This window comes from Galendromus occidentalis, unplaced genomic scaffold (assembly GCF_000255335.2).
Source record: "Galendromus occidentalis unplaced genomic scaffold, Mocc_1.1 scf7180000076870, whole genome shotgun sequence".
Classification (NCBI taxonomy): domain Eukaryota; kingdom Metazoa; phylum Arthropoda; class Arachnida; order Mesostigmata; family Phytoseiidae; genus Galendromus; species Galendromus occidentalis.
In genome coordinates this window covers 743,348-767,414 of record NW_003804859.1, presented here as the reverse complement: position 1 = coordinate 767,414, position 24,067 = coordinate 743,348, and the positions used below count along the sequence as shown (strand labels likewise).

Sequence of the window (24,067 nt, the reverse complement as noted above, 5' to 3'; positions counted from 1 at the left end):
CTGATTCTCTCCGAGATCAATGACGATTTCCCTCCCCAGAAGGAGCCCAGCAATCCTGAATCAGACGTCGACGCTCCAAATTGAAGAGAGGGTGAATTATGGATATTGATGATGCTTTCTCACGCGAAGGTTTATTCGGAGAGTCGAAGTCTCGCCGATCTCGGACGATGTGAGCAACCTCCTCCGGCGTCGCTTGGAACAGATTACAGCGACCCGTTTGTCAAAGAGAACCTGTCTGTTCCGATACTTCGTCCGGCTGACGCTCGCTCGTCAGGAAAAAATCATTATTGTCACGTTCATGGTCTCCCATCTCGATCGATTCCCACACGTTTTGCCCCTGACACAGTCAGCATACCATAGCACTCACTACCCCGTTCCTCTAGAGCTACCTCATACCTGATTGGGGAAGAGAACGCGTTCTCCAGGGACGCGTTCGGAAGTATTCGATCATCGACCCCAATATTCCCTGAATATGCCTATCACCAGGTTCCTCCGGGCGGGGAAGAGACCGAGCCTCTTCCTTCGTCTCTGTGATCAAGGCACGCGCGACCGCGCGTCCCGGCGTTTCTGCTCCCCATCGAAGTCCAGTCTGTGAAATTCGATCGGCGCAGTCGCCCGAGAGGAGGAAACCCCGCCAAAATCGGAGTCGACAGAAACCACCGTCAACACTCAGCAGTAGCAGCAGCGACACCACCACCATCATCATCACACACACTCCCTCCATCACACACACCCGATCATCTGTTTCTGCTTACACACACATATCAAGCTGCAAAAGCTTACAACTGGACTGCATCAAACACAGTTCCCATCGACTTTGTGCTGAAAGTTGATGAGAGGATAAGCCCTCCGAGGCTCGGTGCAAGCCATGGAGAGCATGGACAGCCTCTTGTCCGAGATGTTACAGAGGTTCCCTGAAGTTCCCCGCGACACTGTTATTGCTCACGTCAAACTGGTGAGGTCATAATGTAATCATATCAAGTGTCCATTCTGAGCTCGGTCGGGGAATTGTTTGTAACAGGGTTTCGATTACCCATTTTATTCTGCGGCTACGACCCGAGCGAGACGAGATCTTCCGAAAATCATAGATCAGTCAGGAAGGAGAGTGTAAATTCGAATGAAACCCTCTCGTTGCTGCTCCGAGGATCCGTATTCCCCGAATTTTCGCTTTCGATCGGACGCTCTCATCGCGGGGCTGTTTCCCGCTCCGAGCCTCCGATTCCCGATCGAGCGAGAGCAGGGCTGAAACTCGCGATGACGTATCCGCAATTCGCTCCTTCGCAACACACCCTCCTCCGTTCATCAGAGTGTCTAATCCGACTCCGACTTCCAGTATCCAAGAAACCGGACAGCTCTCTTGAATCAGCTTAGCCGAGTCTCTTCCACCCTCGGTGCTGTTGGGGGGAGCAACGGAGAGGGCGGATCGCAAAACGGAGCGAGCGGGGAGAATCTGTCCCAAATGTATTCGGATTTTGAGACTTCGGGAGTCGAAAACGCCCATCTCGAAAGCGTGCCAATGCCCGAGCGCCCACCTTCTCTGATCATCACACCCCCACAGAGCCCGGACAAGGTAAGCTATCCTCCACAACGACCTTGGTAATTGATGAGATCCGAATCAGGTTGTTATGTTAGAAAAAGTGTCATGATCAGAGTGCCCCGAGGATCCGTGGTGTTGGAATCCGAGTTCTCCGACCTCCCTCATTCGGAGCTCTTCTGCTTTGCAGCAGGAAAACGCCCCGAAACTCTGCATCGTGGAGAATCTCAACTACGAAGCTTTCCTGCTCCGGAACCAGAAAGACAGATTACAGGCTTTAGACGAAGCCACACAGAAGAATCGGGAGTGCTTGATGAAACTCCGCGACGAGGTCACGAGGAAAGAGAGGCTTCTATTCGAGAGATCCGTTGAAATCAGAGAAGAGAACCCGAAGATAACAATAGAAACCTTGCTGGACTTGGCACAAGCGAATCGGCAGCTGTGCGTCCAAACGCACTGCCTCGTCACCGAGGTCGATCTCCACACCGATGGTCAAGCCCCCTTAGGATTTTACGATAACATCTATCCTGGTCCGGTGAGTGAAAGTCGAGACTCCCCCCTGTCGGAGAAAATGATTTTCCCAAGTGAATCGCGCTGCTTTCTGAGAAATGCCGCTCATCTGATGTCTCGTCTTCCAGGACAATCCTGTGGCCACGATCCAAGCGTCCTCGAACCGGCGGAGAGAGAAGCCCCCTGTCCAGGAGCCGCCGTCACGATGGGGATGCGAACACTGTACATTCGTGAATCATCCAGAAATCAAAATATGCGAAATGTGTCTGAACCCGAGATCTTCAACCTCTTCCATTGTGTCTAGTAAGTTTGACGAGCCCTCGAGCGAGGATGAAACATCCAGCACAGATTCGCTGTCGTTGCCGGATAGTAGCGAAGACGATGACGATACGCTGAACGATGAGATCGAGATCGAAGTGAAAAAAGAGCCACGGGGTAGATCTCCAATATGTTTGCGGATGAGGCAACGGACGCCCAAAGATAGTGTGACGTTCCGTTTCTACAAGAATATCAACAGAGGTTAGAGGAAGCCTGCGTTTGCGATCACTAATAACGCGACGGGCGTCGCGGCAAGTTTTGCATTAACCACCCGTTCCCGTACAATCATCCTGGTGCTCGAATTCCCTGTTTGAAGTTCTGAACATCGTTCCTCCCCGAGTCATTCTCGGCAGTGCGCGGGCGTCACTCGAGCTATTTCGATAAGCTTCAAAAATCTCAGGATCGGGAGCACTAATGAAGAAAACTCTCAATTTCAGATTAGATCGGGGGCTCGACTAGAGGCCGTTCGACGCAGATGGATTGAATTCTAATATATGGAAGTGTCAAACTTGTGTTAAACTTGATGCCGAATAAGTATATGTATCATTCAATCGACCCCATCGTTGACGAGGGCGAACTCTTCTGTAAAAATGACCGATATCATGACATAGTAAAGACCCTTTCCGAGAGACGCAGAGCCTCGTAGACTGAAGCATTTTCATAGTCGATCGGTCAGTTTTGGGGATTCCCGATTCGAGCTAGCGAACCTCCTAGACTTCGTAGGACCCTCAATCGGTTGTTCCAAGACTTTTATTGGCCAGCGTCAAACGGTGCGCGGCGGAGGCGATTGGTGGGATGTAGAAGATGACTTTGAGAATGTACACACTTCTACGCGGACAGACTTGACCCATCGATTCAACCGATTGAATCATAAAGCCAACGTCAATCTGGTATACAGTAAGTCGGCAAACTGAACGAGCAAGATCACTCAGAGAGATCCTTCCACTCGACGACCACTATTATTTACAGCGCCTTAATTCTCACGTGAGTTGTGTCGGAGTCTTAATTCAACAGAACTCTTCGTCTTTCCGCCGCAATCATGACGGCGAGCCGTGCTCTCGACCCGATCAAGGTCCCCGGGTCCCCCGAAGGCAAGAGAAATCACTCGAATCCCATGTACCAGTTGAAGCCCTGCGTGGCTCCAATGATAATAGGCTGCCATACTAAGGCATATCTTATCAAGTCGAGGAAATGACCGAAGATCACATGAGGCTTTTCCCAAGGGTTTTTGAACAGCTTCTGGAGGTCGACTTTTTCCTTGCAGTATGGACAGGTCTGTTTTTTACCTACTACACACCAACCCCGAATACAGAACTCGTGGAACGAGTGCGAGCACGACAGCGTGAAACGCTCCTCGACAACTGCGTCTTCGTTATTCACAATCATGATTTTCTGCGCGCAGACCGCGCAGGTGTCCTTGTCGAGATTACGATATGGCACTCCGCTATCGGTGTAGTAGCCGATGGTGCATGCCATCCGATCGGTGACGACTTCGGCGATGTCCCGACCCAGGACTCCGTAATAAACCCCGTAAAAGAAAAGTAGGGTCCCGAATTTGAATGCCACGTCGGGTAACGTCGAGAAGAGCTGAGATCCTCCCATGAGTGTGAAGATCAGAACCAGATAACTGGAATTGGAAAATTTGGAAAATTAAATGCGAAGCTGATTTTTTGGCTTGACATAAAGCTCAGTCTTGACCCGATAGGCAGCGATGCGGATGGAAATCTGGATTTGCCTCGAAGGCTCCTGTGGGAAGCTCACCCGCACACGCCCAGGCCGACGCTTTGTAAATGAATACAGTAAAACCATTTGTACACCCAGCGCGGGGTGGTCTTGCCGATCGGCTTCCGGAGGGCCATCCGTATCACCATGCCGGTGATGATCGTGAAGATGGACCACACGAATATGAATCTCCAGTAGCCGGCATTTACGGAGATGCATAATGGTATCAGCCAGAGCCCTAAGTGAAGAAGAAGGAGAAGGTCGTTTCATTCATCGCTAAGCTCGTTTGGCGCATCCTGGGGGATATTCCTTCGAAAAAAGATATTTTTTGATGATGATGGCCCTAACGGTGAGCGTGGCAACTTACCCCACATCGTAAACTGTCTATAAGAGCTGTAGTGTTTCTCTTTCCAAACAACGATAAGAATCTGTGTGGCCACCACGCCGAATAGCAGGCTGATGCCCATCCAGAAGTGCATCTCTTCGTGTCCTTTGTGTTTTTCATGGAACCTGCGATCAAGGGCGGGAGATCTTCGTCATACCGAATGTTTTGCAAATTATCAAAAAGAATATTGCTCAATGGATCTGTGGTTTTTAGAATGCCGAACATCTGTTGCTTTTGACCAATCCAGACCTGGCATGTGCTATCCGTAACCGCAAATCTTCGTTCAGATGTGATATATCCTTCTCAGGGTTGTCGAGATATTCCTTGGGGACAGGGCCATGAATGTGACCGTAAGCGCCCGCGAGGAAGCTCACGAAAATGAGAACGATTCTCCTCGGATCCGGCATTCTCGATGTAAAGCTGATCACTGTAAAAGAAATCGAAAACCCGTCAAGAGTATTCAACCTCATCTTCGTCATCCCCCAGTCTCATACGAGCGAATAAAGCGGAGATCGATCGCATCGATCCCATATGATCACGACGTCATCGCGGAGGAGGACAAGCTGAGGAATTCGTTGATTTTTTTTATCAATTTCTCGCCCATCGGTTTCCGGCGGAACACGATCGCTAGCACAGATCTCTAAGCTCAGCTCCGTCGACATACCACATGCCGCTTTGAGTATCAGAGGTTTCCACCATTTAACTCGACAACTAGACATCTTCGCCGGCCCTTCCGCCCATTCCGGCAGCGCCAAACGGATCGGTATCGATCCGAGTGCTCGGATTCCGACTCCATAGAACTCAAGGGACATTTGCTTTCTCTCTGATGCGGACTCGCTGGTCGAAAGAACTCTACGGAAGAGCTCCTTGAGCTCAGACGAGAGACTGTTCACGTCGTTCTCATCACCGTAAAAAATCGAGGATGTCGAACACCGGATATTCACCCACTGACTCACTCACTCACTCGGGGATATGAGGACTGCCAGGAGAGGTCTCAGAAGTTCGTATGAATCCTCTCCTGATTGTGGCAGGATCGGCTGGCTATTTCAGAACGACCACATTATCGGCTCTCCGAGGATGGCACTTCCAGCACTGACAGTCATTTTGTTCCGAACCGTATGCGCGCCGCCATCTTGGAGACGATCTTATCAGCAGCTGTTTTCGACTGAGTTTTTTCGCGACATTACGACGGGCCACGTTTCGCTCACCTATGATTCTCCATCGGGCCTCGTCGAGATTGACAGGAAGGATTCACAATGAATCAGCCCAACCCCAGCTTCATTTCCCTTGACCCTGTGGGCGCCGGGGGACTTTTCAAATGTTTCGCGGGAAAAGCAACGGTGCTTCACCCTCACTCTTGATCGGTGTTGGTCATCCTCCGTCTTTCGGGCTGATAGACGTAGTCCTGGTGCAGGACCAGCTTTGAAACGAGTTTTCGGAGGGCCTCTGGCAGGAAAATCGGCGCTAAAAAGTTGACGACTCACTTTACCCGCTCAACTTCCCCATTCATCCGGGGGCGGGGGCGGGTCCGAATGTCAACTCCCGGAGGCTTCTTGATTCAGACTCATGCTCTTTCAAACGCGAATTCCAGCGCAGTTCAACAAGTCCTCAGACATCCGAGAGTAACTCGATCCTCGGCCACTAGTCTGTAAACAAAACGAGAACATTCCCGCCAACCCAATTGTAGAGACAGAGTTCAGGTTTCAGTCGCGACTCTCGACTGAGGGGGGGGGGTTACTTAGTACCTGATACGCCATTCTTACTCTTACTTATACTTGATCGTCAGACGAGCTCCGAAGACCATGCCGAAGGGTTTCCGTATAAACGGCGAAACTGCCTTTTTTCTAAACGGCGAGGAAAACGGCTCCGATTTTTTCTGCCCATGTTGTAGGGCTCGATGCCCTCAAGAATGTTCTCTCTGACCATAACTCCCGAATTCTCACGGTTCTCGATTCATACAAAAATTATGATTCTTCAATGTCATATAGGGGAAAAGACTGACTCGAAAATCGAATGTTCCCAATGAAAATGGAAACTGTAAGGGTCTCAGAGGTGAGGTCAAGGAAACAATTACGGAGGGGTCCGAGCACATCTTCTGAACATCTTCTTACTCTACGAAAATCGCGTGTGTCGACGCGTTTCCGGGGAAAATTCCGAGTGGGAAAAATTCTCCTCGAAATCGGTTCGGCGCACGAGGTTTTCGTGAATAATTCCGTCCGGCCGAAACCCCGCCCGGCAAGCCTAGCCTTGTAACTCCCCCTCGCTCTTCCTTTCCAACGCGAGTACCCATTTAATGGTGAGGAGTGATGGAGCTTCTCTTCGACGATCGATCTACCAGAGCTCATGTACCGTTCTTCTTGTAAGCAGCCATAACCGTCTCCATCGCCTCCCTCTATCTCTCGGCATCCCTTCTCGACATTGCTCCTCGTACCGTCGACCGGGAGTCACAGCTCGATATTGTTTATTGTATTCTTCTGGGCCCATAACCTATGAGCGGAGTTAGAATATGTCGGGTGATTTGGCAGATGCACCAAGAACGAACCAAGAGCTTGTACGGTCGACGCGACGGTCGAACACGGTCACTCAGGCGTAAAGTCCGTGAAATGCCCCGCGATGCCCTGCAAAGACTATGGAGAAGTTGAGAATTATATATATGTATAGTTCTCGCAAAGCTCAGTCTCAGCCACAGTTTCGACCTCGATTCTGACCACCTGGTGCGACGAGATATGTAGCCCATCATTCATGGAGTCTCCCTGTGGTGATTGATGATCGCTCTTAATACTAGATCCCAGACATAGGTCAATGAAGGTACCCGGCGCTCTGGAGCAGGATCTGCAGGACCTTGAGAAAGATGTCCCTGCCTATCCCCTGTGAACGATAGACATCGAGCCCGTTCGTTGATGAATGTCATTTGGTCCTCATATATCCCTCTCATTTCAATACTCGCAGGCCGGAATCTGCCGGACGGATCCTCTCGAAACACAACCCTCGGAATGCTGAGCTCCTGAGCCCAATCACGTCGAGCTGGCCTCGACCGAGTTTTTCTCGAGATTGACCCATGCAGTCGCCGACGGAGGGGTTCCATGTATGTACTACGTGTATGTATTGTACGTATGTACATGTATGTACTTGTATGTATATACTACATACATGGAGCATGTATGAATGTACGAACATGTACTACATACGTACTATGTAGTGCACTCGAACGCCTCCCTCAGAGTATACTTGAGTATGCAGCTCTCCGATCTGTGATTAATGAGGCAGCAGTCAACGACCATCGAGACTTGCCTTATGGGATCTTTCTCACAGAAGCAACTTTAAGGGAACGGTGTTGATAAAGAAAGACGCGTGGGTAGTATCCTTCATGAAAGGCGACTCTCGCCGACGACGGAAATGCTCAGCGTTTTTTTCTGGATACAACATTTAGACAGACAAACGAATAGCAACACGGACACGAGAGAAACTATAAGGGTGACACGAGCTGACGAGACAGATGGATATGTCCTCCCTCCACTTATCCGATTTTTTCAGTAGAATACAGTACGATACACATGTAGCGCTACGACGGACGTCAAGTCGGATAATGAAGACTGCAACGACCATTGAGAGCTCCAAGTACCATGGGTACTCGATGATGTCGCGAAGAATCGCGCATAATCGTATGAGGGTATCCTTGATTTTAAGTCCTTCGTAGAAGCTCGCGCTCAGCGAGGAGCCTCCTGGTTGTTAAGATCCGGAGCCTCTGAGTCATTGAGATTCGCTCGACCATCGAAGACTGCCACGCAAATTCAATCGATGCCAGATCCTTCCCGGCAAATATTCATCGGGCCATTGAATTATCGACGATTATTTGTTTCCTGTGAGCGTTCCGCGGTCGTACGCAGTTCGCGGTCCACTGCTCGGGCCCCGACTAAAGATCATGTTCCACGCAGCCAGTTAAATGTCAGCGAGATCATTGTTTCAAATGTCGGCCCGCAGAGGATTGTGAGTGTGTTCACATAAATGAATCACTCGGGCCTCCCTAGGCCGCCAAGTCGCTGCGGTTCTACTGAAACTGAAGCAAGCTTCTAAAATCGAATGATGTGAACGAGGACAGCCAAGAGCCACCGATACCGGCAGAGCTCTGCGAGAAAATCAAGGGAGCTGATTCACCAGTGAAATCAGGAAACGGGTCGTCATGTTCATGGAGAGGCTGTCGATTCCGCGATCGGCAGCCGTTTAATTCTGGAATACTGAATGGGTCCGTCAGGCTGCGTAAGTCTTGCCCGAGTCTTCCATTCATAGATTTTCTTGCTATCCGGCACTTTTTCCACTCGTGTGTTGATTTAATTCAGAGATCTATCAGCGACGGAAACTTGAGAAATCCTTAGCGGCAGGAGCAAGCGCTTTAGACTTTAGACTGCGTCGCCGTCTTCGTCTTCTTCTGTTCGTGCGTGAATATGCTTGTGCGGCGACGAGTCCGCCAAACAAACGATTCAAGCTGACCACAGGTAAAACTGCGCGCAGTCCTCGAAAGCTTCGTCGACTAGTTAGCCAGTCAACCGGTTTCTCGGACAGTCGCCCTATGCGTTCGCGTGCAAGAGTTTCCGCATACTGCTGGACCTCGTTCGCGTTCCCGAAGCGTTCACGATTTGTTCACAGACGACTGCTGAAGTCAGCTGCGCATCGTCAACGTCTTATCTCCGAGCCGATAAGGAGTAATCTGGTGACGGATCCGTCCCGGGAAGAGAAATGGCGAAGGAGAAGCATTTTCTAAGGTTTTTTTTGTCAATGATAATGCGGTGCAGCGCTTTCATTTAAACTCCCGCTGGCCAGCGTATCATTGTCTTCGGAACGTTTCAATCCTTCGCTCCAAGCGCCAAGGACTCAACGCCTCCGTGTGATATGCCAGAAGTAGCAGGACTTTGGATTCACTTTTCGCTGTCCGAGCCTCGCTGAAGATTCGTCTCTGCTTCTGTTCTCACCGTTCTCTGGTCGATCTTCGCTTTGACTCTTCCACGTATCATCCTGGCTGTAGCTGATCGAGACTTTCATGACTATTCCAGGAGCTCTTCGGCTCCTCATCGATTTGCGACGCATTGTTCAATTCAAGCGATAGTCACCTTCGGGTAAAGCCGAAACCTCTCGGAGATATTTTTGCGCCAATAAATGCAGGAATAATATCGGATAGTATCCTCGTGTCGATTTCTGATAGAACGTCTCAGGGGACCCCATTACCTGGATGGATCCGACGAGGAGCAGGTGAGGCATCCAAGCTGCTTGATTCCTAATCCTCCTGGACCGATTCTCCATACAGAGTGCTCCGATCGACAAGGCGAGTGACTCTAGACCTCTGGACGTCCAAGCCTCGGGATGCCAGTGAAATGCGAGATCTGGATGACGATGCGTCATTTCAGAAATTTGTCAACATGTCCATCCACTGTCTGACTCACCTACGGGTAAGAGCGGGTTGTGTACCGCGTTGTAATCACCGCAGAGCTGGATGTGCGGTATCCGTTCTAGAGCCGCTTTTTCCGCAAAATATTTTTCCGTAGCTGATATACTGCGTCGTATCGTTCTCAGAAGGATCGTGTAGCTCCTCACCTTGCGACGGAACTGCCAGAAGCCTAGGATTGTATTCAAGGTAGCGACATGTTAATCGACGTATACACACATAAGCGCAGTTGCCCCAATCTGTCTATCCATCATGGCCGGAAAGTCTTGTTTCCTCGTCAGGTAGGCTGAAACCACGAGGTCAACTTCGTGAGTCTCACGGAAACATCGAGCTAAACACTGTCTGATCCACTGAGCGTTTACTCTGCGACGCCGGACTAGGTCAGAACCTACCCGACCCAACCCGTACATCGTGCCTCTCGATAAGCCTTGTTCAGGCGTCCGTTGGATTGCAGCGGAACGACTGAAGACTCTCCTCGGATCTTCTCCTTGCTCTTCGATAGATTCACCTAGGAGAGAGAAGTTCCCGAACTCGGGAGGAAACTCCAATTTGAAATACGAAGTCCCTCATTTGTCCACAAAAGATCTGAATGCATCCAAAGGGAAATCTCTCCCGAGGAAAACCATTCCAGCGAGAGAAGCGACTCTAAATACAGAATCTAGCGACCGATTCTGGCAGCGAATGAGCGCTTCCTACTTCGATGCCACATCTGCTCAGTCAGCTACGCCCCCGGAAACGGATAGACTGAGCCAGACAGAACTTCGCTGGCGCGGTTCAGCCCGGTCACAATCCACAAATCTGCTGGATCGGTTCGTCGATAAAACAGACGAAATCCTTGCTAGGGACCGTTTTTCACGAAAATTCTGTCATTCTCCGACTCGCCTCCTTCCCGATTGCTATCGAAGCGGACGGCAGCCTCGGACCCCGGATCGGCCAGAACTTTTCGAGATATAAGACTCTGAAAAGCAATCCATGTAGCGAATTTCACTTGCTCGGAAACGTCACTGTTCCGGAGAATCCTCGCTTGGGACGTCGCCCTCGATGAGGGATGATATCGACGACAAGAGGGAGGCTCTCCATCCGGCGCACAATTTCGAGAAGAGCTGCGATGCATCGCGACCCGCGTTCTTCTCAACTGATCCTTGATCCGATCTCTGATGTCAATCATTATCACATATCACCGATCCTTGCTTAGCGTATCGCGCCGAGACTTCCTCGGGGCAGACGTCGCTTCTTCTCTCTGCTCGGACGAGAGTCTCCGTCGCCCTCCTTCGAACATGGACATGAAACAGGAAATGGAACTTCGGGTCTGAAGTCTTGCGAGGAGTAACGCAGCAGGAAAGCAGTCCTATTCGGGCAACATATCATCACTCCAAATGAGCTTTCACGTTTATTACGCGACGGCGGAGTAAGTTGATCCTGATACGCTCCTGAGCGGTTGAGGGAGTTCGTCGCAAGTCCGACACTGTCACTTCGGGGTCGCATCGAGGAATCTCGAATACCGCCTCTCCAAGGCCCCGTTCCCAAGTTCAAGAGCTGTCCAAGGACGGCTGGCGCTCCATTGCCCCGCTGAGGAGCGATTGGTACTCTCAGAAGGATCGGCGCCGATTCCCGACGCCGACGGCCCTCAGGCAGACAATGAAGAGTTATTAGGAGCTGTAAGGTCCTACCGAGATGGTCGCTGTCACTTACACAATCATGGTCCTGGTGTCTAGTTGTGGTGAATAACCTCGTTTCTAAGAATAGAATCGAGACAGATTGCGAAAGTGGAAATCACGAAGAGAGAGACAGAGAATCGTAGAAAGAGTATCAAATTTTCGAATCCCTCTAAAAGATTTTGAAAACATGACCTCAGGTTGTCACTCCGCTGGTCTCGACTGTGGCGGTCGGCGGGATGCGGGAATCATTCGGACGGGATCTTTTTCCAGGATCCTCCCACTTCTCCGATGGCTGCAATCAACTCACTGGTTTCTCAGTACCAAAACTTCTGCTTGTTATTTATTTCTTCATTATGTTCTTCTATGTGTCCGCATCCTCCTCCATTGAGAATATTGTATTTAGTGATTCTCCGTAGACCACACTATCTATGACACATGGTCTTTCCCCGATTAACTCCGAAAGACGGGGGACGACGCTTCATTTTCATCATCGTTTGAATCCTTCGGTATTCTGTTGACGTCTCTGCCTGCTTGGGTTTTGACTGGCGCAGATTTTGCCTCGTTCACTTAGTTCGATCTACCTCGCATCTCACTAGCCGTGCACTGTGAATCCGTAACCGATAGTTTGCTGCTGCTGCTGTATGGGTTGCGGTTGGCCGTTCACGGTGCGTTTCTTGACGACACCGTCTTCGATAACAGTAACGGTCTCCTGGCCGTTCTCGAGCACTTTCTGAGTCTCAATTTTCCTACCCCCGACGAATCTCGTCGACGTCGAGGTCCTTCGCATGCCGGGTCCCATGCCCCCAATGCTCACGCTACTCGTGGTGAAGGTTGTCACTCCACCGTTGGCCATGCTGGACATGTCCATTGGCGCCGCGGCAAGCTGAGTGAAGAGCGTGCCGAACCCTCCCATCATGGGCATTCCCATGGGCAGCATCCCAAGTCCGTTGAAGCCCATGAACGGGTTGAAAACGTCGTCGATTCTCTGGACACCTTGTTGTTGTTGTTGTTGCTGGTATTGTCGGCCGTGAGCGGCTCGGGAGTTCCGAACACCGGCATTTAGGAACGCTGTATCGGTCTGTCCGAATAGGCCGAGGGGATCCGCTCCGAAAGGATCTCCGAACGAATCGTTGCCGAAGAAGTCGCGGAACACCTCGAAAGGATCTCGGAAACCAAACGATGCGAAAAGGTCGTCCACTCCCGCGTGGGGCGAATAGGGATGATGTCGGCTCGAGGATCCGGCGCGGGGACCGGCTCCGTTGTTGGAGAGACCGTCTTTTCCGTAGCGATCGTAGATGCGCCGTTTTTTCTCATCGGAAAGCACTTCGTATGCTTCAGAGATCTCCTTAAAACGACGCTCCGCTTCGTCCTTGTTGTTCGGATTCTTGTCGGGATGCCATTTAAGCGCGAGTTTCCGGTATGCTTTCTTTACCTCCTCAGGGCTGGCGGTCCTGCTGAGTTCCAGGACGACGTAGTAACACTTGCTCCTGTGCGGCATTGTGAGACGTGTGACGGATTCCGTATAGGCCACGCGAGAGAATCTACTTCAGCGACCGATACACAATAAACCGGTGAACGACGTCGATGTCGAGAATGCGAATGAAAACTCGTACGAATCCCGACGCGCTGTTCGACACTGGACGCCTCCGACTACCGAGAGCGATTTATGCACTTCGTCGTTCTCGGCCGAAACTTCTAGAACAAGGTGCCGTTACACAGAGCCTCCGTCAACGCCTGGCTTAGAACGCAATCTATCCCACCGCTGGCTCCACGGTAGGTGATCCGGATCTCGGCAGTTGGGTATATTGTTCGATTTTCAGCTAGCTTGCTTGAAAGAACGAGCGCTCTGCCACTGAACGATCCCGATGTCGTAGATTCAGGATGCGATCGAAGCTCCCGGAGTTGAACCTAATTCCTATCGCTCAGGGGTGAGGATCCCCATGAAAGTCACCAAAGAATACTCCAGAGGCTTTGAAATCACAATTCCGACGCACGGAGCACGCCTTCTCGCAAGATGAAAGTTCACTGATGTTCGAGAACGTGGAGAAGCACAAACACTCGCACCGCCACCTATCCGAGAGAGAGCGAGAGAACTTGATACGCAGACAAGTTGATTTGTTTTGAGATCAGACTGGGCGAGCGAGAACCAATCCGACGAACCGATCTCGGAGCTCGAGGTTGTCGATTGAGACCGTTCCGCTGGAATCCGTGTGAAGCTCGTTGACGTGAGGGACACAGACTTCGTCGACAGCTGCTGTTCGCTAGGCAGCTAGTTGTAGTAGTTGCGAGAAGCCATTACGGCACTTTACGCTGTTGGCTTCGTCATTCGCTAGTTGTCCCAGCAGCAGCCTTCGGCTAGCAGCGAAAACTTCACTCCTGCGTGCTGGCTGTCCCGATGGCTTGTGCTTGTTCCCGCAGCAGCTCACTCAGCTCTTTCGACACACAAAACACTCACACGCACGGGTACACACTCACAAGCGCACCACGACTATCGCCACAGCAACCGCATCGCCGTCCAATCCAAAATGGCGACTTCAAGCCGTTCTGCCGACACCAGTCTACGCGTTTCTATCGTGGCTCGGCTATTCGAATGTCACCAGAGCGCGGACCGTGGGAATGGTGGAGCCGTCTCGCCTTTCTCCGGTCTACGTCACCGATCGATGCGAGTGCGAATAGGGAGAGGGCTACTGGCGCCGCTGCACGCAAGGATAGCTGACAGAGTGGTGGGCACCGTAAGCGAGCCCACCGATAGCTTTCTAGACTTCTAGCCTGCTGCTCGCCAGCCGGGATGACAGAATGATATGCAAACGTCCGCGGTCTATTGATGTGATTTTCAACCGTGCTGAACGGGATAGCTGTTGTTTCTCGGCGCTGATATCGAAGGCAACAGCGAATACCGACTCAAACTGCGGCATGTGAAGTTGAGGCGATATGTGCGCCCATGGGCTCGAGTCTACTTATTTATGCTCGGCCTCTCTCAGAGAATTCTTGAATCTTCGCCGCTAATTCCGCTCTCGCTCGCCTTTTTCCGCCAGGACCCCATCTTAGGGAGGTCATGGATCCTGTGCGCGAGAAGGGGGCGGGGGCTCTCACTCCGAGGAGCGCGAGATCACTCTGATCATTGAACAGAATCCCCCAGAAGCGTCTTCGCGAGTTGAACGAGCGGATCTGAAACGAGCTGTTCTACGAGCGGTCCTAAGCCATTATTCTGACGATATGTCTGTCGACTAGCCTAAAAGCGAGCACATGTTTCGAAAGTTGATACTTGAGAGTGCGTCTTTTCAGGCTGAAAGCCGCCATCAACCGCGCTTCTGTTCGACGGAGACATTGAATATTTTCGAAGAATTCAATTCCAACATTCCGGATATTCGATTCGAGGCCCCCGATTCCAGACATCGCATTCCACAAAGCCGAGATGATCGGTGTTTTCGATTATGCTGCGTGGAGCAAATATCGAAATCGCTATATTTTCAGAGGGCAGGGTAACTCGCTGACGACGGGATTGGTGCAAAAAAAAACTCGACGTGCCCGTTTATTCTCTCATGCTGGATGGAATCGAGCCCATCAATACCGTTTGCGATCAGCGATTAATTAAAGTCACTCACATACTTATCGAATTGAGCTCTCGCAAAACGAATGCCCAAGACAAAGACAAACTCTCAGCGTATCGAGAATTTCGAAGCCCAATGTATGGATTCGGAGGCGACGAGTCCCGGAAGCAGAACGTCATCAAGTGTTATGCGTGTATGCTCGTTCGCAAGTTTGCGAAGGTCACATCTATTTGAACGAATTTGAAGGTCGTCCCCACAGCCGCTAATCATATCTACGTTGTGGATAACCGAACTCATTTTCTCTATGTAAATTACGTCTGGGTTTCCGCTTCGGAGACTCCGACGGATTTCTTAGCAGCGCGTGAGGAGATCATTTTTATATTCGCCGCCGCCGGTCTTCCCGATGACTCGCATGCTGATCCCGCAACCTGGTCCGCTTCCATTTCGAGCGTACGCAACGAATCGAACGTTGGCGTTGTTTGGAAGGAGCATTCAATCACGAGACTTCATTCGCGGCAATCAAGGAATGGACTTTCAAACGTCTCGCGCGATCCCTGGTCGATCCCTCGGAGTCTTCAAATTCTCCTCGGGAATCTAGATTGAGTCCCCGCAGAAAATTGAATAAAGTCTTCCGAGAGAACTCCAATGCCCGCCATCGAGTCGAAAGCTACTGGGAGATTCGGTCGACGTCACAGACTCCTCTGCTTCGATCGAAACACCGCTTATGATGGAAGCCCGCGCGACTTCGAGTGCCGTCGGAGAGCGAACTGTCGGAGAGAAAAATTCAGGTTATCAGCCGGGCGGAGATCCTCATCGGGATCCGGAACGAATGTTCGGCGAGGAAATAAATATCCCGCGCCCTATAGGGGATATGTCTCGGAAACCTCGACGCTACCGACGCAGGCCATTGACGAGATTTTGCACACCGTGCCCGTCCCTGGAGGCTTGCTCTGAATTTCGCCTTCTCCCGGAGTGTTGTCGAAATTGACGACAATCTCCGATGGAAAGTTCTTCGCCTCTCAGTGGGACGGCATCTGTGAGGGCATTATCTAACTCGAGGGCATCAGATCCCCGGGAAGCTCATCCCAGGGAGTTTCGGGTGGCAATATCGAGGCAACGTTCGAAGGCGGAAAACAAAATTCTGCCGCTCACTTCATTCCCGGAAAATTGTTCCCTCAAATCCCGTTTCCTTGTTTCGGACTTCGAGCCCGAAATGTTCCCAATACGAAGTATCAAGGAAACCTCCCTGGAATATGGGCCAAGCCATTTGCCGCTCAGCTGTCGTTCCGAATGCCGTTCGAAATATCCGGCGAATCCCGTGTTCCGTCGGGCGCGTAGTCGAAGCGCAGCAGAAGACATCATGAATGAGAGAGTCATCACGACGAAAGCGAAAAGCATCTGCGGAGAAAGTGTTTTCCCTTCGTCGTCATTCTCTCTTTCGGCCACGAACACACGCAAATGACCAGATCTTACTGGTCGTGCAATAGCCAGTGACCTTCTTATTCCTCTCGTCTGTCCCGAAAGAAAGAACCGTTGTGTTTGTGTCGTGATCACGATCGCCCAAAACACGAGGACAGTCAGCTACTGATTCCCAGAGGTCGCCGAGGATGCCATCGCTCGCGGTACCGGAGGAGCAGCGAAAAACTCCTGTGTGGACCGAGGGTTCCGGCAACGGCGCAAAGATCCCTCCGTTCCCGATTCTCTCCATTGTCGAAATTATTCCAAATGAGTAAGATTTCGAGTTTGGATTCCTCTAATCCCAGGGGGCGAGTTCGCCCAAAAATTTCCGTCGGAGTCGGTCTGTCAGCCTCGAAGACGGCGACCAAATTCGACTGGTCACCCGCTCCATCAAATAAGGGCTCAGCGACCCACGCGAGCATGGGATGAGCTGAAAGACCTAAAACCTGAACCAGAAGCGGCGTCCCACGACGTCCGTCCTGAGGGTAAATCATCGTGATGAGAGCCACTGCGACTGCCAGCAGCGAATTTACGGACAGGTGTCCGTGACGTTCTCTTACGACGATCACCAACAGCAAACAGAACCAATAAGATACAAACACACAATAGAGCCGCCAGTCGATGTCTCGTCCGGCCGCTTAGTTGGCTGACGCCTCGCGCCGCCGAACGAGCGCATCCGTCAGACACACTGACCCAATACCCTGACTTAGTTAATAATGCTCCAGCGATCGAAAACCCGGTCCATATTTCGCGAGAACCGAGCTTGGTTCGAAGGGATTGCTCCCTCGGAGCTCGAGGACCTCGAAGTTTGTCGGACGTATCACTCCGCATGATTCGGAAGCTTCCCAAGCCGTTACCTCTGTCGCGAGTCACTACCCGCTACCGGAATCGAGCAACTCCGGCGTCGCCTGTTCTAGGAGCCTCGGGATCGTGGCAGCGATCCGCCGGTTTGCGGGAATGGGCCTCACCCCGGGATGACACCTGTTGAGTGCGAGTGACTTAGAGTCTACGACAGAGACGACTCGAGGTTGATGGGCTCTCACCTCGTGACTGACTTTCACCGCCTGGCCTTCGAATGTCAGCGCTGACTCGTCCAGAGAAAGCCCGTTCTCGAACTCTGATGCAATCGGGTCATCAAGAGAACCCTTCTGGTCCTGCGAGCTTGCTGGGGGGTATTTGAACCCTTGTCCATTTCATTCGAAGCCGATCCCGAAGGATTGGGTTGAGCGCATACAATGCCGGATGTCCCTTTCGGAACAGCGAGATGGGTCGTTGCGGGACAGCTGATCCGGAGGAACAGATCAGGTATGCGTAGCCTGCTCGTCATCAGACGTCGATGATGGAAGGAGCGACCGGCTGTTTACTTCGTCAATTTATGCTGCTATGACAAACAGAGCATGAGGATTCTGAACTGTGTCACCTTGCGGAACTGAGCCGGATGTAAATTAAACAGCGATGAATGAAAGTGTTAAGGCGGCAGCAGCGACAACCAAGTCAAACTTAAAAGAGCATCAGCGATGTGATCTGACATGTCCATCATGAGGAGCCGCCTTCCCTTGGGTTCCCCCGAAGACAGGATCAACAATGAGGGCCGTGAGCTTGTCCCACGCTGAAGTTTTTTATGGGTTTTGAGCTGAAGAATCGGGAGGTCCGCGAATGAATTCGGCCTTTTCCGTGACAGATGCGGATCGCGTCACTTCCCCTTCGAAACCACATCAATTTTATATGCCACCTCTGAATGTGGGAAGGAGACGAATGGGTTTGTTCTGGGCGCATTGAGTCTCTCAGTCCGCCGACTCTACCCCCTTCCACCAAGCCCCGGATCACCAGTCTTATTGTACGACTCTCACTGCATGAAAATACCCTCGATGATAATAATCCTTCCGTTGTCCCACCATTTGAGATTTTGGAAGTCAAGAAGAGCAAAAGACGAGAACGGGAATGACTCGCTCGCCAAGTTTGAGCGAAAAGGCGAAGTGAGGAAGAATGAAAATCTTTGTCCTACTTCGGCGCGGACTTCATTCGAAAGTCATAACACTTCGGGATCATTTTGCTTCAGAAACATTGGAGCGAAGGGGCCGCTGATGGGGCCGATTTTTGAGCGACTGCCGGAACCGGAAACTCCATCCAACTCCGGTCGACTCCTCCATCATGACAACTTAGTTAGATCGTATCGATCCTAGGGAAGTAGCCGACTCAGGCAGGGCAAGGAGGGTCTGACTCCCGAAGGGTTAGAAGACTGTTAGAAGGCTCGACTCCGATGAAAATACAAATATGACAAAAGCTTCAGCCGGCAGTGTGCATTGAAATCTAATGTCAGGTTCGGTTTTGAGGAAATGTGTCAGAACGAAACTCTATTGCGGATGACAGACGACGCTCAGACGGTCGCATCGGCATGACTTGTCCAGAATTCGCTCCAAAAGCTTCGTGAATAGCGCAGTGCATGTAGGACACAGTCCCTCCCCGCGGTCTGACATCGGATTGAGCAGCGGCGTGAAAGTCGGACCACGAATCGACGCTCTACGTGGGCGAACTTTCTGGATGCCGCCGACTTCTATAGTTTCATCTCGAAATCCACAAAAGATTAGTCGGAGCGACCGTCTGGAACTTTTCTTCGGACCGACGCGGCTCCCGTACATTGTGTTCATTGAAGTTCTCAAGCCGTGTCAACGGACCACAAGTGGATTAGACTTTCGGAGAAGGACGGATTGGCTTCGCCGCTTCATCCCGAGAACAAGGGAAGCGCATGAAGTCGTCGCAGTACAGGGACATCTGTTTTGACATCGAGACCCCGAGGACCGAATCCGCATCCGACTCCGGGAGAAGATTTCGACTCGTATACCTGTCAAATTGAGATTTTCTCACGTTCCGGATAATCGACGACTCCGATCGGCGGCGGATCTCGACTCGATAAGACGACCGGGAGCTATCAGAAAGATTCTTTGGTCAGAAGCCGGCAGTAGATTGCATCTTCTCTCATCACTCACGCCGGAATTATCGATGTTGAGCTCCGTCTGACGGGGAAACTATCGTATTCATTTTTGGATCCGGATGCGGGATTTCATGCGAGCTGGGACTAGTTCTCTTTGATTCGGAACAGAAATCAATCACCCATAATTGTCAAAAAAAATTCTTGGCGAGGGAACGAGCGAGCGGAACGAGCAAATGTTAGTCACAGGTACCCACTACCAGATAGTTTGCGACGGGTAAGGTCTAGTCGGCAATAATCTACACGCTGTCTCTCAATAACACACTGGGAGTATCTCCCAATGGCCTCTTTTTTAGAACCTGATTGCTTCTGAATTCCCGTCGGGAGTGCGGGGTATCAGGAAGAAGTATAGGGGCTTGGAGACCGCGATCGACGGAGGACCCCACTATTCAGAGTCTAGTGCTGTGATGCTCATACGAAAATCAACCCGACGGAACTCAGATCAAGAGAGCGTCCCCCCTTTCCCACGGAGGCCGAGATTGAGGGAGCCTCGAGTCTCCAAGCGGCTCGCCGCGAGCGATTTCCCTGATTGTGCACCGGTGGGACTCTTGCCCCCTCTCGGAAGCGCGAATTCAGATAGGAGGAAGACTACTTCGACCTGAGCCGCACGGATCAGGGCACCAGAGACGCTCGGAAGGCTGATTGCGAGACATCATGAACAGGACTTTGTGTTACAGATCCGAGGTGGGAACTAAGCGCTTCTCAAGCGCAACCCGTGATGCAAGCAGAGAGCGTGGAGGTCGCCCTCCCTGAGTCATCAGACGATCTGCTCAGCAGGGAGAGGCTCGAAGGATGTCGTAGTCGTAAAGAGGTCGAGCCTCGAAAGACGGCACGAAATAGTGACACGACCGTTTATGCATGACTCGAATTCACTAAGCTGTCGAATCTCCGCGCCAGATGACAGATAAGCGAAGAGAGCACATTCTCATCATTACGCTGGAATGCGAGAAGTAATCATTCCATACGGCGCGAGGCGCCTCCACCAGGGAGGCTCCGATTCTCGAATGAACGGCGATGGGTCGGAGCCGCGCCGTGAGAGAAAGCGACATTCCAGCCTGAACGAGCGATATCCAGAATGTCTGATTGAGGACCAGCTTGGAAAACGAAAATCCGGACCGCACTTCGGTATGATACACAGAAGGCATTTTGATGCGAAAATGAGGTTGAATCTCACAATCTGTGATTTTCTCTATAGATCAGACCGACCGGAGCCAATGGAACTCTGGGTATCCGTGAGACCCAGCCTGGAGACCACGGCGGGGGAGGGTACCTCATCTTTTCTGGGCCTCATCACATACGGTGGCAATTTCTGCTGCAGCCCCCCCGATCCGCGAGCGGCGATCACCGTTCGGAACGGAGTATGTGGAATAGACACGGTGTCTTCCCCGATTGGCCGTATCGAGATGCGAGCCGGGCTCTCTGATGAGAATGAGCCGGCGCTCTCGGGATGGGAGGGGTTTCCATGAAGCTCACCAAAATCTTCCTTTTTTCATTTCTTGTCTTCAATTCCACTTCGATAGCCGTCCAACTCTCTGCCTTCAGTTTCCGGGAGTCAGGGAGAGTTTCCGGGAGCCGGAGGAGAGATTCTACTTCGCGAGATGCCTCTACGAGGCGCGATGAGAGGTAAGAAAGACGAGAGAAATCCATATGGCGTTCCACGCTCGAAGGGGACACTGAAGACAGCTGAATGATGGTCGAAGGATTGATGAGGCACACTAATTCGGGCTAATCCGGCGCCCTCGCGAGGACCAAGCCGATATCGCGTTGGAGGGCATGAAGAACGTAGAACATCAGCCACTTCATTCGGATAAGAAAAGGAAGACCAGACGCAGTGGCAAGGAGGACTCGCGAGTGATGAATTGACGCAGGTTGCGCATATTCTCCGAGAATTTTCTGCGAACCCCTCGTGTTGATACGGCCGATCGAGCGAGTCCGGAGTGACTCTCGTGGAGACATTCTCGGATGATTTCTCAATTCGACTTCCGAACGAAACTCTCGATCACGACAGTTCGGCGAATCTCTACCGCTGCAAAAAGAAGCGAGATTGATAGCACGCAAGGCTAGGTCGCGAGGGTGCTTGAAACACGGCTTTTATTTCCGCGGTTTCCGTCATAACAATAAAGTGTACACATGGTGAGTTCAGACGGTGCGGTCGCCTAGACTTCTTGCGCGATTTTTCGCTCGTCCTCGCCGGACTCCATCTCCTCGTCCGACTCCGCTTGCTCGACGGTGACTTTCTCTTTCTTCTTCTCTCCGGCGCAAGCACTCCTGATGAGGCAGAGATCTCTTTCGACCTCTTTGAAGTCGCGCTCCTTCTCGAGTTCACGACCTTTCTTCAACCTGCAAGGGAAGCGATCATTCAGCTAAATTTGGTGTCTCGACATATGCGGATCATGGCCGCGGGGTGGAGCTTCCGGATTTTATCTGAATCCATGCTAGTCGATAACCACTGAGGAAGAATGGCTGGAGGGAGGGGACTTGCTCTCCCGAATCTTTCTCGCTGGAAAATTTTGCGAATCTTGTGAGGAAGGAAAGAATTTCCGGCATGCATACGGGATAAGCCTCTCGTGGTCTTCGGAACCATCGAAGACTGCGCATTCGAGTTCGATCCTCCCAGGATCAAACTCTCCGACAATAATTTCCGGAGTGATACCACAATGACCTTGTAACGGGTTCCAAGGGAAGCACCAGTTTCAGAGACGGTTGCCGAATTCGAACGGCCGAGCGGATTATGAATATTGAACCTGTCAACAGAGGTAGCCTTCCGACAACAGAGACGCTGTCCTAATAGATGAGCAGCGACGTGGACTCACCTATTCATTATGAAGTGTGCCTCGCGTTTCTCGCGGATTTCAACGATCTTTTCCATCGCTCCAATCGCGTTCTGCCACAATTCTCTGTTGTATTTGACGGGGCGGTTTCTTCTCTTCTCGAGCTCGAAGACGGGATCCACGATGAGCTCTTTGCCGTGCGCTTTCCGCCAGGCCTTGGTCCAGCGAAGTTTACGCGGGTTCTTCTTGCGTTTGAACATTCTATGGCATTTCGAGCGACAGAATTTGAAGATCTGCGGATAAAGCCGAAGTTCCCCGTCTTAGATGCGTGGGTGACGATTCCATCTCCTAAAGAACGCCTCTTGTATTCATTCGCTCCGAGTAACCAGACCGTCGATGTTTGACAACGATGATGACCGCTGTTGGGAGCGACAAGCAAGAGCAGGGCTTGCCCAGTCCTCTACCGAGAGACGTCGGACTACCAAAAGAATCGAGGCCAAAAAGTATAAAAGTTCACTGAAGGCTCGGAGCCGCAGTCATACTTGATTCGAAGGCACAAGATATCCAGAACGGTCCTTGTGGAAGTTCAGGGCTATGTGGTGAGCCTGAGACCCCACCGGATTCGACGGACAGAGATTCACAAGGTCGAATGAGTGGCCTCTGTCTGGGGCACTACAGCTCGAAAAACCTCTGAGATCACCGAGGGACGCTGCTCTGAACTTTCAGAATCGTCGAGCCGTGTCAAAGGACCCGAAAAAATATATATCCGAGAGACAACCCTGCCTGACTAGGTTAAATCATTCCTTTGGAGCGGAGAGGGCTCGAAAACATGATGGGATCACCTATCGAGCACGAACACCAATGTTTTCGATTCTAGGTCAATGAGATTGTCGTATCAGCAGAAAACGCGGAATTCAAAAAGAGACTCGAGATGCGAAGGGGATGTCAGTGCGGTCATTCACGCCGGTGTGCCTCCGTATGCCTCAGTTTCGTCCCATTCGATCCGAATTCAGGGCCGTTGTTGGGAGTCGATGAGCTCCCCCGGGCTCCCCGAAGTAATCCAAGCCGAACTGCACATAACGTTCAAGAGAAAGTACAGTCTTCTGCGAACTCATATATCTGCGCATGAGACTTCTCTGAGTTTGACCAAGTGAAGTCGGTGAAAGTTTTGACAAGTCTCACCTTGCAATCGTTCCTGACAAACTGAACTCCGTGACCCGGGTACATGGGTCCGGAACAAAAATAACACTTTTCTATGCGCATTTCTGGAGATTTTGCACAATATTCGACTTGTGCTCCACTCAAGCAAATAGAAATAAAGAGAAAACGTGCTGTCTGAATCGTCTGCTCTGCTTACAAGCAGCGTGTTCCGCCGACCTGGCGGTCGATGCTGTTTCGCCTATGGGAGCGAGTTGGTGCCACAGATGAAGGAAGATTCGATTCTGCATGTGCCAGAGTCTGCGACAGCTCCCAATATGAGGGAATATCGAGCCCTGGGGTCACTCTCAGAAGAAGGAACGACAGGAAATACTCGGAGAAAAGGCATTTTCCAACGAGAAATAGACGATGAAGCATGATCTGTGCTTAGTGCTCATTCTCCTAATCGATCGAAGGGAATGGCAAATGGGCGGTTCTTCCTCTACGTCTCCAACTATGTACGGCCGCTATAAAGCCATGCGTTGCACGTCGCTCGTGACTCAAACCCGATGTATGATGCTCAGATCACAACGAGTC

At 51.4% G+C, this 24,067-nt stretch overlaps 3 protein-coding genes across 3 annotated transcripts; 1 reads left to right on the top strand and 2 right to left on the bottom strand.

Annotated features, from left to right (window-relative positions):
- Nucleotides 1–709: 709 nt before the first annotated feature.
- Nucleotides 710–2,648, top strand: LOC100899455 (mitogen-activated protein kinase kinase kinase 7-interacting protein 3 homolog). Its single transcript, XM_029110602.1, has 4 exons — nt 710–955; nt 1,334–1,570; nt 1,728–2,069; nt 2,173–2,648. Exons 1-4 carry the CDS (start codon nt 869–871, stop codon nt 2,566–2,568), a joined length of 1,062 nt encoding a protein of 353 aa, XP_028966435.1. The 5' UTR covers nt 710–868; the 3' UTR covers nt 2,569–2,648.
- Nucleotides 2,649–3,096: 448 nt separating this feature from the next.
- LOC100903972 (RING finger protein 121) lies at nt 3,097–5,597 on the bottom strand. Its single transcript, XM_003740280.2, has 5 exons — nt 5,434–5,597; nt 4,719–4,896; nt 4,452–4,594; nt 4,124–4,322; nt 3,097–3,989 (listed from the first exon to the last, which is right to left on the bottom strand). Coding segments are annotated over exons 1-5 (1,047 nt in total). The 5' UTR covers nt 5,435–5,597; the 3' UTR covers nt 3,097–3,463.
- Nucleotides 5,598–11,897: 6,300 nt separating this feature from the next.
- RpL24-like (ribosomal protein L24-like) lies at nt 11,898–23,684 on the bottom strand. Its single transcript, XM_003740247.2, has 4 exons — nt 23,516–23,684; nt 22,376–22,626; nt 21,754–21,902; nt 11,898–12,290 (listed from the first exon to the last, which is right to left on the bottom strand). Exons 1-4 carry the CDS (start codon nt 23,594–23,596, stop codon nt 12,157–12,159), a joined length of 615 nt encoding a protein of 204 aa, XP_003740295.2. The 5' UTR covers nt 23,597–23,684; the 3' UTR covers nt 11,898–12,156.
- Between the last annotated feature and the right edge of the window lie 383 nt (nt 23,685–24,067).

Bases quoted from the DNA above. Each gene is read 5' to 3' on its own strand.
- LOC100899455 (XM_029110602.1), top strand. From the start codon at position 869: ATGGAGAGCATGGACAGCCTCTTGTCCGAGATGTTACAGAGGTTCCCT. The intron at 1,571-1,727 runs GTAAGCTATCCT...GCTTTGCAGCAG, and splicing joins CCCCACAGAGCCCGGACAAG to GAAAACGCCCCGAAACTCTG. The intron at 2,070-2,172 runs GTGAGTGAAAGT...CTCGTCTTCCAG, and splicing joins ATAACATCTATCCTGGTCCG to GACAATCCTGTGGCCACGAT.
- LOC100903972 (XM_003740280.2), bottom strand. The intron at 4,595-4,718 runs GTCTGGATTGGT...CCTTGATCGCAG, and splicing joins TTACGGATAGCACATGCCAG to GTTCCATGAAAAACACAAAG. The intron at 4,323-4,451 runs GTAAGTTGCCAC...TTCTTCACTTAG, and splicing joins TAGACAGTTTACGATGTGGG to GGCTCTGGCTGATACCATTA.
- RpL24-like (XM_003740247.2), bottom strand. From the start codon at position 23,596: ATGCGCATAGAAAAGTGTTATTTTTGTTCCGGACCCATGTACCCGGGT. The intron at 22,627-23,515 runs GTGAGACTTGTC...CTTTATCCGCAG, and splicing joins TTGTCAGGAACGATTGCAAG to ATCTTCAAATTCTGTCGCTC. The intron at 21,903-22,375 runs GTGAGTCCACGT...CTTCCCTTGCAG, and splicing joins GCACACTTCATAATGAATAG to GTTGAAGAAAGGTCGTGAAC.